The 12,793-nt window shown below is 35.4% G+C and overlaps 1 protein-coding gene across 1 annotated transcript; it reads left to right on the top strand.

The window, feature by feature from the left end:
- Positions 1 to 3,898: 3,898 nt before the first annotated feature.
- LOC107586098 (regulator of microtubule dynamics protein 2-like) lies at positions 3,899 to 9,169 on the top strand. Its single transcript, XM_016273334.1, has 4 exons — positions 3,899 to 3,925; positions 4,944 to 5,085; positions 7,037 to 7,464; positions 9,121 to 9,169. The coding sequence occupies exons 3-4, from the start codon at positions 7,043 to 7,045 to the stop codon at positions 9,167 to 9,169; spliced, it is 471 nt and encodes a 156-aa protein (XP_016128820.1). The 5' UTR covers positions 3,899 to 3,925; positions 4,944 to 5,085; positions 7,037 to 7,042.
- Positions 9,170 to 12,793: the final 3,624 nt, after the last annotated feature.

The following is a 12,793-nucleotide window of genomic DNA, read 5'->3' as shown; positions in this document are numbered from 1 at the left end:
GGCATGAAATAATGTCAAACATTTGAAAATGGGCTGAGAATTGAACAAATAGTAACCGGTCTCAGAGGAAGATATGGAATCATGTCTTTGTGGCAGTTTTTCTGGTGATAATACAAAACTTCTTCACCTTACAAATGGTTGTCGAAAGCAAAAATGCTGCGAATCATATTTTGTGAGAAAGCGATTTTTGTAACTAGCACCCCAAAATTATTTAGAAACAATTATTGGATTTCATTCCACAAACATGACGCATGGGCGGTGTTATGAGTAAATAGTTTATGGGTGAACTACTCCTCAAAATGATACTCTTGCTTGTCTGCAAAAAAATAAAAATTCACAGAACATTCCTGGTTAGGAAAAGAAATCTTTCTGAGAACTGGCTGATTCAAATCACTCATGTTTAGAAATGGATTTTAATCATGCTTTTAAAAATGCTGTTGCTGAAGGTGCTCTCTGATCATGAAACATAGAGACAAGATTGTAGCAATGATACTGAGCTAAATCATAAATATAAGCAAAAGAAAAATAAATATAGCCTAAGTAAAATCGATGGTAAAAGTAAAATTGGCATTGGCAAAATTTCTAATTATCTTTGCATTAAAAAATTTGCATAACTGTTGCTGTACATAAGTCTGATCAAGCAGAGGATTTTTCAGTACAGATCATGGAAAGATCATTTACTGTACATAAAAGAGCTTGTATATGTGCAACGATTTGTTTCATATTCAACCGGTCTGGGAGGCCAGGGTCATCAGGGAGAGGCATTTTTCACTGCTAAGGTTTTGGTCATCAGGATTTCAAAGGTAGGTGCCACAAAAATAGTCCATTTGAGATAGACAAGTACGGTAAGTGCAAAGTTGATTCAGGTCCTTTAAAGGCAAAGCTGCAAATCTTTTCATCCAAGCTCTTGGCAATCCTGTTGTCATCCATGCTCCTAATATAAGATTGAGGGTGTGGGATGCACAGCAGTGTTGCAGAGGGAGAACCTACCTGGTATCCATGTTGCATTGAATATGTTCCAAAAGGTGAACTCATCCCCACAGTCCTCCTTGGCTTCAGCTTAAAACATTATAAATGTTACAACGTTACAAGGTGACATTGTCTGTGGTTTCATTTTCACAAAGGTGAATGAGATTTAGAGCTGTTTAGTTTCTATGCATGCCATGATTTAATATGCATTTCTTCCACTATTCACTGTAAAAACACAGCATAGTTTGAATATCAATTAGGACAAAGATCAGAAACAATATTTGATTTATTTTGATATTTGACAGTTTATCTGTAGGGGAGACCTGGGGCAATTATAAAAAATGTTTACATTTTCCTTCCTAACTCACAGACTACTTAATAATAATAATAATTTAAAATTTTAGGTGCATTTCAAGACACTCAAGGACACCCTACATCATAAAAAGGCAATACAATACAAAACAATACAAAATACAAAGCTATACAAAACACACAGACATACAAATCAAACAATCAAATCAGTAAAAGCTATTCTAATCAGAAGAGGGAAATAGAATCCAGCTGGTGAATGTGCAGTGGCAAAGAATTCCATAAATTTGGCGCTGCACAACTAAAAGCCCTACTAGCAAATGTGATGGACGGAGTCAGGCAATGAAAAAATGCAATATGTGAAATATTATTAATTTGGGAACCAAGACTTTTCACCTGGGTGGAAGTATTAACCGGGGAGTTTTCGATAAGCAGGGTGAAAGGTTGAATTTTGGATAAAACAGATCTAGACACGATAAGAAGGCCCTCAGTTATGCTGGTATTTAGCTTTAAAAAAGTTATTAGTCATTCCTATGTTAAAATCCTGCAAACATTTAGTGAGTTCAGTAGGAGGATGGAAAACGTTAGGTTTTGTGGATATATACAATTGTGTATCATCAGCGTAAAAATGGAAGTTAATGCCATACGTGCAAAGAACGTGCAAAGTGCAAGGGGTCACTTGAAATATATTAGTCATCTTCTGATACAAGAAACAAATAGGTGCACTAATAAATAATACAACTGATATATTTTCACTAATAAGGATAAGACCATAATATTAAATTAAATGTAAGAAGTCTAAGAGTGTTACAATTGCCCTCTTGGTGGGGGCGATTGTAACAGTGTTTGTGGGCAATTGCAACTAAGTCATATTAACCCACTGTATTTTAAATAAAAGCCTACCTCAAAGTAATCACTTTACTGCTGTAGTATCTAATAAAGTTACTTAAGATTTATTTATTTTTTTTTTGGAAATGGTTCAAATTCTTTTGGATGTCAGGTATCATATGCATTCAAAAAGCAAAAGTCTGTTTCTATTTTTGCAGAGGACTATAGGCAACTATTCTAGTGGTAACTAGATTTTATGTTTATGTTAACTCTTTTATCAATAACCTATAGACATAAAATGTAAGTGAGTTTAAATTTGCAGTCATCTAAACATTAGACAGCGGAAGAAAAGTACTGTACATTCAAAAAGTAACTTTCATACCTCAAAATCAGTATTTTGTTAAAAACCTCTGCCGAGGTGAAATGATTGTGCTCCTTATTTACAGGCAGAGACAGAATCCTACTGAGCATGTTTCTGATTGGAGGAATTGAGTGTATTACAATTGCCCCCGGTATCCTCTAATATAATTTTGTGTACCCAGCCTAATTTTAGAAGGCCATCTTAAAGAAGGATATTACACACACACACACACACACACACACACACTCTGTGGCCACCTTATTATGCATGTTAATTCAGTATCTAGTTGGCAATGTGACAGCAACTCAGTGCATAAAAGTGTGCAAACATGGTCAAGATGTTCGGGTGTCAGATCAAACAGCGGAATGTGAAAGAAACGGTGTTAAACCATGGAATGTTTGTTGGTGCCAGACGGGCTTGCTTTGAGTATCTCAGAACCTGCTGATCTCCTGAGATTTTCATGCATCACAGTGTCTAGTGTTTACAGAACATAGTGCAAAGAAAGGTTGATGGCAGTTTTGTGGGCATGAAGGTCAGTGGAGAATGACCAGCATCTCACAGCAACTGAAAGTGCACAACATTACAACAAAGCATAGATGGAAATGGATGGGCTACAGCAGCAAAGAACTAAGAGACTATAGTGGAAATATGCATAAGAAAACTAGAAAGTTCAAAATCGTGAAAATATTGCATGGTCTGACCAAGGGGTCAAAGTTTCAACAGTTAGCATTACCCATGAGACGCCTGCTGGTAGATGCTGTAACACTATCTGGACGCAAAAGCATCTTTCCCCATTTAAGTATATTAGTAAACCTTATTTATATAGGACCATTTTTCAAAACTCATGTTTGCTTTAGAACAATCATGCCCTTTCATGCATGGTGTCCATTACAGTGTACAGATATTTGGAAGCTATTTTGAACCATTTAGGTTGTAGTAGTACCATGTCCAAACCACCAAGTGGTGAACCGTCCAAGTGGTGCTGGCTATGATTCCATTTAATTATTGCCTTTGTATCTATTTTTTGTTTTGAGATATTGCATCATATTTAAAAAGGCAACGGGAAGAGGAGATGCACCAAGTACCTCAAGAATAAGTATTAAATCCTTTTATTCTTAAAAAAACCAGACAGGTAAATATATCTGTCCACTCCAGTGGATATTATGCACCAAAGGGTATATTATGCCTATTGGGCCTAGAATCTGCCTTATTTTGTATGTTTTATCAAAATTATGATATAATTTAAACTGGAATAGTTTTATTAAACAGCAATACTTTATTTAAGTGGAGTGTCATTAAGTGAATGTCTATGCAAAGATGCTCAAAGCCAATCAGAGCAGCTGAAACAGATATCATAGTTCAAGGTTGATCAGATATTTGTGTTTATATAGACTAGAGAGAAGCACACCAAAGCACTGAGCTCCACAGCAGTGAAGGCCACATATCTGCTCCAGTACAGTAAGTTTTCCAAACTTTAACCAACCACTAACATTTCTTTGACAGTTAGACAGGGTTTTTGGTCTTATTGTTTTGGTATATGCATACATGATTGTGCTCGAGATTTTTTATGCAACTGTACTGTAAATTACAGATTATTTAAATGCATGACATGTAGCTAGTTTTTGAGGTTAACTTAGTTGTAAATTTTCTGCAAGTCTGTTCTGGATTATGTTTTTGTCGTTGTAAAGTGGTGTATATTAACAGTGCGCATGCAGAGAGAAATTGTGACTCTGTTAATGAGGGATTTTAATAAACTTTGTATCTTTGCCTCATCAGTTTTTTCATCATTGTCTAGCTTTAATCTGCAATTTTACATATGCACCATGATAAAGTGTGTTTCTTATTGGTGGCGCCTCTTTATAAAGACAATATTCAAAGTACAAAGTATACAGTAGATGCTACCTAAAGAACATGGTACCATGTTTCAGGATTGTAAAAATCGAAGATTGCATACAATTTTTTTTTTTTGAGAGTGTAATTTTAATATTATATATAAGCAATTTTTGATGCAATCTTCCACTTTTACAATCCTGAAACATGGTGTATATATATATATATATATATATATATATATATATATATATATACATACATACAGGTGCATCTCAATAAATTAGATCTTATGAAGTATTCTAATTTGTTGAGATAGTGAATTGGTGGGGTTTTGTTAAATGTGAGCCAAAATCATCACAATTAAAAGAACCAAAGACTTAAACTACTTCAGTCTGTGTGCATTGAATTTATTTAATACACAAGTTTCACAATTTGAGTTGAATTACTGAAATAAATGAACTTTTCCACGACATTCTAATTTATTGAGATGCACCTGTACATGCATACATACATACATACACACCATCTGATACCATGGTACCAACACTGTACTTTTTCTAACAGTTCATTTATCCACCACATTTTAAATAGTAATGTTTTAACTTCTTCTCAGTATTAAACATCATTCTTTGTTTTTGCAAAGGGTTTTGAGCGTAAGCTTTAACAGAAGCTGTATTGTAGGCCTATATGGTTGGGTTATCAAGGCGGAACCTTCAGCATCAAGCACTGGAGCGATACGGACTGTTTTTGCAGACGCACCGCTGCGCTCAGGAGAGTTTGAACAGGTAAAAGCTGCTATTTTATAAGAATGTTGCTGATTTATGCTTTTGTTTTATGTTTTTGGTGATGGGGCCTGCTCTGATGCTGTTAGAAAGCTGTTTTTATCCCCCGCTACATGTACGTATATATGCAGAACGCATAACGTTAGTTCTGTAAATACCTTGACAGCTGATTAATATCTAACTAATATCACTGCTGCGGTTTACAATGTTTTCTGAACTTTGAAACTTATCTTTAAGGGGATTTGAGAGCTTGTACCAGAATATTTATGTACTTTGCTGGTTTTCTTGCTGATCGTGTGAAAGTAAAGTGACACTTACCTTGGGCAATTTTAATCATGTATTTCCAATTTATATTCATATTCATTCATATTCCAAAATATGGGCATATTTTAGGTATACAATGCCTTGAAAACCCTATGACAGTGTTGTAATCTACAAAAAATATTTCTGTGAAAGGGCACTCGACAAGCTCAGACACCTAAACGTTGTTCAATGTAACTTGATAAACAGGATCGATAAAAGTTTATTAAAAAATAAAATTAAAGCTTACATGAGGGTGTAAACTTGTTCATTTTGTCATTTTTAAACAATCTTATTATAATATTTTTTTGCAATTGTATCAAGCAGGATGGAATGTTTTAGAGTGAAATAAATCAGCTAATAACACAGAACATCACAGAATCCATCCATTGCCAATTACTGGTTTGTTTTCCCTCCAAAATTATGCCACTTCCTGTTGGATGATGAACACTTGGATTTCTTTTCTTTTCTTTTTTTTTAGGCAGTAATAGGCAGTTTTTCATGTTGGCACTCAAAAATCCACTCAAATCAAAGTATGTTGTGTGTTTTTTTTTTTCACAGTTTAATATATATATATATATATATACACAGTATATACACACATTAATATTCAAATGACAAAAGACTAAATAATGTTTCTATCTTTTGCTGTAGTGTGTCCGTAGGAAATATCAGTTTACATTTCCAAACATTCATTTTGCCATCAATTGTAACAATCCAGTGAGCTTTTTGTTGACAACGTCTCCAAGATGCTTCAAGAGACCTAACTGTAAAGCTCCCTGAAAAACTATGCACCTAGGGCAAAAGCTGCTTTAAACGCAAAGGATGGTCACACCAAATGTTGATTTAATTTAGTTAATAGAAGTGAAATGATAAAGAATATCTATTTGTGACATTATTTTTGACAGCACCCTCATTTTACAGCATTTTCACACAAGTGCTTCAAACTTTTAACAATACTGTAGCTTTGCAGGTAGGTTTCTTGAAGCATCTTGGAGACGTCGCCACAGTTCTTCTGGATTGAGTCTGTCTCAGTTTGTTCTGTTTCTTCATGTCAATCCAGACCGACTGGATGATGGTGAAGATCAGATCTCTGGCTGTTGTCAGACTCCTTGTACAAACAAAAATCTCGCTGGATTATAACAATTAACGGCAAAATGAATGTTGCTACTGACACACTACAGCAAAAGATAGAAATAACTGACTTAAAACCATTTTTTAGCTGGTGAAAATACTAGTGTTCTAATCATTTTGGCCACCGCTGTATATACATAATTTTATAATATCAATGTTTAATTTGGAATAATATTTATAGTAAATATAGTTTTATTATAAATAGTTTAAAAATTGATATAGTTTTGCTTGTGAGAATATAATGATATATTAATGTTGAGACTACTACATTATTTGTTCCTCTCTTTACACTATTAAAATGTAATTTTACAGTGCAGGGCAATTTAATTGAACTGCACAAAGGCTAAATTACGGTATAATTATTATCCTATTATTTTAAATCTAAAGTTTTGATTTATCTAGACATGTAAGGTTCTTGATGTGGATGGAGTGTGTTGGCTTAAAAATTAGCATACCCATTTTAATCATTTTATTCATAAAAGTGTTTAATCGGTGTGTTCTTTCTCTCTTGTCTCTGCAGTTTAGGATGGCTCAAGCAGACAGCAGGGCTCTGGCTTTGGGAGTTCTGGCAGGGGCTGCTGGGATCAGCTTGGCGATTGTCTGCTTCCGCAAAATAGGGGCAGGCGGTGGCAGAGTCCTACACCTGAGCAGCAATGCAGATCACACGGCAGGCAGTCTGGGTCTGCAGACGGGCAAGGCGGAGGTGCTGGATCAGCTGGGTGCTCTGATCCATTGTGTGTCTGAGCTCAAAGAGGAGGTAAAAGCCTTGAAGGATGCACTTCCACACTTGCAGGAAAATGTCAGAGATCAGCTGAGGGGCCGGAGCGGGGGCGATATCAGTGCTCGCAAAGCAAGTCTACTTCATCGAACTCCCACTAGGAGAAAAAGAGCAGGTGTCTCAGCTAGAAGTGAAGGACAAAGCTCAGAAGAGGCAGAGAGTGAAGGAGGGTGAGTTTACTGAGATGCCAACTTGGCAGGTGTTTCTTTTTTAATTTATAGAAAGGCAGAAAATGCTTCTTTCTGACAGATATTGCTTAATTATATGTCACAAAATATCATATTTGTTTCTGTGACAGCCTGAGACAGCTAGCTAGATTCTTTGTTTAGCTAATACACCTCCTGCCTATCAATCATTTTGAACATACATTATTTGGAAGCAGAATGAAGTGGAGAGCATAGAAAGCATAGAAAAATCCACTTTCTGGATTTTTTTCTTTTTTTTAAAGAAGTCTCTTATGCTCACCAAGGCTGTATGTACTTGATCAAAAATAAAGTAAAAACAGTAATACTTTGAAATATTACTGTTGCATTTGAATATATTTTAAAATTTAATACAGGTGCATCTCAATAAATTATAATGTCATAGAAAAGTTAATTTATTTCAGTAATTCAACTCAAATTGTGAAACTTGTGTATTAAATAAATTCAATGCACACAGACTGAAGTAGTTTAAGTCTTTGGTTCTTTTATTTGTGATGATTTTGGTTCAACTGTGCCCTCAACTAGTGTTATAGAAACTAAATTTATTTAGGTATTTTGTTTTTGACATCCCTACTCTGTGTAAATGTAACATAATTTAGAGTTTTAGAAGGATTAGAAGAGTGTGCATAGCTGAGGTGTGATTCAGTGAGAGAGCCGAGAGCGTTCCAAATCATGTGTCGTCTGAACTCTACTGCCTCCAGTCATTCATTTGAACATCTGTTCACTAAATTCAGCACGAATCACTTTACATGTCCATTCCAGTCTCACTAAATTCTCCTTCCAAAACCATTCAGAAATAATCTGCTTTGTTTTCCATAGCTTTAAAATTTAGTTCTTGTTATTTCTGAGACACTATGTTCTTCAGCACCTTAAATGTCCAAAATGATTTGTTATTTTAAGCCACTTGGTTTGTGCATCTTTGCCTCCAAATTCTCCAAGTGTAAAAATAAAGGAAACACTTGAGGTGTTCAGTTGTTTTTGTATGTCTGTTTGGAGCGTTTCTAGACCATGACTGGCTTTTGTGTTGCTCGGTTTTCATGGTTTTACTTTGAGCAGGCAGAATGTGTTTTAACACTACAATCTAGCGCAGGATGTTGATTTGAGAGTGTGTGTAGTTTGGTCCTGGAGCCGCTTGGGTTTCAAAGGACCGTTCATCTGTCAAAACAGTTTCCTCCTTTCTGTCTCTCTTTAAAGCACCGGCTAATCAATCTGAAAGAGTGACTGCTGAGTTATCACAGTCTAATTTTGACTGTCTCATGTAGGAACTTGTAATTTCTGTCACCGTTCCTACATTGCTTGAGTGCAATCACGTCACAGCTTGCCTTAGTTGCTAAAGAATGTTAATACTTGAACATTTGAAATGATACCATTTATTATGTTTGATTGCTGTAGATTTAGAAAAAAGTTATTGTTTACATAGAGGCAGACAGGTCATAGCACAGATGCGTAAGGACGGAAATGTCCTATGAGTCTAAGGATGCAAAAAATACAGTAAAAACAGCAATACTGAGCTTTTTTACAATTATATAAATTTTTGCAGTTTAAAATAATTGTTTTCCATTGTAAAATATTTAAACATGTAATTTATTCATGTGATGCAAAGCTGAATTTTCACTTACATAGAGGCAGACAGGTCATAGCACAGATGCGTAAGGACGGAAATGTCCTATGAGTCTATTAAGGATGCAAAAAATACAGTAAAAACAGCAATACTGAGCTTTTTTACAATTATATAAATTTTTGCAGTTTAAAATAATTGTTTTCCATTGTAAAATATTTAAACATGTAATTTATTCATGTGATGCAAAGCTGAATTTTCAGCATCATTATTTCAGTCTTCAGAAATCATTCTAATATGATTTGCTGCTCAAGAAACAATTCTGATTATTGTCAATGTTGAAAACAGTTGTATTGCTTAATACTTTTCTGGAATCCATGATACATTTAGTTCAAGATTCTTTGATGAATAGAAAGTAAAAAAAAACAACAACAGCAATGTCTTGGCACTTTTGATTAATTTAATGTATTCTTGCTGAATAAAAGTATACATTTCTTTCAAAATAAATTCTTACTGACCCCAACTTGTAGGTTTTGGGGTTAGTACCATTCCGAGAAGGGTCTGGCTGCAGCCTCGCACTTGCCCTCTCAGACGTGCATTCTCAGACACCTGCGCTTCCACTAGCGACGTCACTTGCAGGCTTTATTTTTTATTTTGTTCTATTTTCTTTATTACTTTATGTTTGAATCTCTCAACATTTTACAACAGTAGCCAGGTGGTGAAGACAAGAAAAAAGAAACTAAATTACAATGTCACTTGCAATCGCCACTTGCACTCTCCGATACCTGCGACGTCACTTGCAATCGACACAAATTGTGCATGTTGCCAATGGAGACAAGAAGCTGTGGTGGTGATTAAACGATTACAACTAATTTAGTACCGTAGCCTACAGGATCCTGCAAGAAAAAGACTAGACCCGCAAATCCGTGGCCACAGAACAGCAGAATATGAACGCAATGCACAAAGTCTCTCGTTAAGCGTTTTCCACCTGTAGAAAAACATAAAATAGAACAAAAGAAAAAAAATAAAAGGCCGCAAGTGACGTCGCTAGTGGAAGCGCAAGTGTCTGAGAATGCACGTCTGAGAGTGCAAGTGCAAGGCTGCAGCTAGACCCTCTTGACCATTCCAGAGGAATAAAGAAAGGTCTTTGTGTCCAAACTCCAGGGGCTGTGTCTGATGAAGTCATCTGAATGTGTGCATAGCCAGTTACTGTTGGGATGGTAACCGTGTTCCACCTGAACAGCTCTCCTTTTCAAAGTGTTTGCACTTTTGTTATGCATATGAAAGGCTTGAGAGTTTTATTCAGTTCTGTTTGGGCATTGGAGGTGTATTAACCATAACAAGAACACAAACCTTCATTCTTTCACTGTAGGGTCTATAAAAACCATTTTTAAAGGCCTAGTGCAATTTTGTGCACACTAACACACTGCAGTGTCAGATTTATTTATTTTTCTTTTTAAGGGGTAGTAATATGTGCCCCTGGAGAATTTTTGGAACATTTATTACTTTTTATAATGGATTTTTATAACTGTAAATATTGTATGTTCCGCTAATCAGATAATTTTTGAAAAATCTCAATCAAATTCTCTCTTCATTGATTAAACAAAATTTGACTCAAATATCACATTATTTAATCAGCTTCAGTTCACGACAGCGTCTTCTTGTGAATAGAATATAAGGATTGAAGGATTTCATTTTCTCACATTTCACAAAATAAGAAAATAATTATAAGAAATATGAGATTTTTTTCATCCAAAAGTTTTGACTAGTCACCACCCCCTCAGAGAAAACATACCTGATTCATTATAATATGTGACAAGATGTACAGTAGTCAAATAGTAGACAGGTGCAGTTCACGCTGGAATGAGAATAGAAATGAGCTTCAGTGCTTGAATGTGCTGATTTATCTTATGATCAGCAATGTTCATTTGCACCTCCACTGAGAGAACATGCTCAGCAGACAGAAAGAAAGAATTTAGCTGATGAATGAGCGGATCATTAAATGAATGTATGAATGAAAGCATGCAGAAAGGGACCCCCCCCCCCCCTTAAATGTTTTGAATTGTTCTATTTTTTTTATTACTTTTTGTTTGAATCTCTCAACATTTTACAACAGTAGCCAGGTGGTGAAGACAAGAAAAAAGAAACTAAATTACAATGTCACTTGCAATCGCCACTTGCACTCTCCGATACCTGCGACGTCACTTGCAATCGACACAAATTGTGCATGTTGCCAATGGAGACAAGAAGCTGTGGTGGTGATTAAACGATTACAACTAATTTAGTACCGTAGCCTACAGGATCCTGCAAGAAAAAGACTAGACCCGCAAATCCGTGGCCACAGAACAGCAGAATATGAACGCAATGCACAAAGTCTCTCGTTAAGCGTTTTCCACCTGTAGAAAAACATAAAATAGAACAAAAGAAAAAAAATAAAAGGCCGCAAGTGACGTCGCTAGTGGAAGCGCAAGTGTCTGAGAATGCACGTCTGAGAGTGCAAGTGCAAGGCTGCAGCTAGACCCTCTTGACCATTCCAGAGGAATAAAGAAAGGTCTTTGTGTCCAAACTCCAGGGGCTGTGTCTGATGAAGTCATCTGAATGTGTGCATAGCCAGTTACTGTTGGGATGGTAACCGTGTTCCACCTGAACAGCTCTCCTTTTCAAAGTGTTTGCACTTTTGTTATGCATATGAAAGGCTTGAGAGTTTTATTCAGTTCTGTTTGGGCATTGGAGGTGTATTAACCATAACAAGAACACAAACCTTCATTCTTTCACTGTAGGGTCTATAAAAACCATTTTTAAAGGCCTAGTGCAATTTTGTGCACACTAACACACTGCAGTGTCAGATTTATTTATTTTTCTTTTTAAGGGGTAATATGTGCCCCTGGAGAATTTTTGGAACATTTATTACTTTTTATAATGGATTTTTATAACTGTAAATATTGTATGTTCCGCTAATCAGATAATTTTTGAAAAATCTCAATCAAATTCTCTCTTCATTGATTAAACAAAATTTGACTCAAATATCACATTATTTAATCAGCTTCAGTTCACGACAGCGTCTTCTTGTGAATAGAATATAAGGATTGAAGGATTTCATTTTCTCACATTTCAAGCATTTTTACCACTTTCATTGGCCTTTTTCAGAGAATAAATATTGCATGAGATTGTTACATTTTTATTAAAGAATAAATGTAACAATTTTGATATATGCTTAAAATTTCAGATATATGCTTAAACAAGAATAGACAATTTTCCAGCTTTTGTAATTCAAGATAATTAATTAATTCAAGATCTCATTTGTAATAATAATAATATAAACATCTATATTTTAATTGGGGGGGGGGGGGGATTTCATTTTCTCACATTTCACAAAATAAGAAAATAATTATAAGAAATATGAGATTTTTTTCATCCAAAAGTTTTGACTAGTCACCACCCCCTCAGAGAAAACATACCTGATTCATTATAATATGTGACAAGATGTACAGTAGTCAAATAGTAGACAGGTGCAGTTCACGCTGGAATGAGAATAGAAATGAGCTTCAGTGCTTGAATGTGCTGATTTATCTTATGATCAGCAATGTTCATTTGCACCTCCACTGAGAGAACATGCTCAGCAGACAGAAAGAAAGAATTTAGCTGATGAATGAGCGGATCATTAAATGAATGTATGAATGAAAGCATGCAGAAAGGGACCCCCCCCCCCCCATTAAATTTTTTAACAGATGGAAAAGA

This window comes from Sinocyclocheilus grahami, unplaced genomic scaffold (assembly GCF_001515645.1).
Source record: "Sinocyclocheilus grahami isolate Dianchi unplaced genomic scaffold, SAMN03320097.WGS_v1.1 scaffold77.1, whole genome shotgun sequence".
Classification (NCBI taxonomy): Eukaryota; Metazoa; Chordata; class Actinopteri; order Cypriniformes; family Cyprinidae; genus Sinocyclocheilus; species Sinocyclocheilus grahami.
Note: the sequence above shows the minus strand (reverse complement) of the source record. Positions and strands in the feature narration are given on the sequence as shown.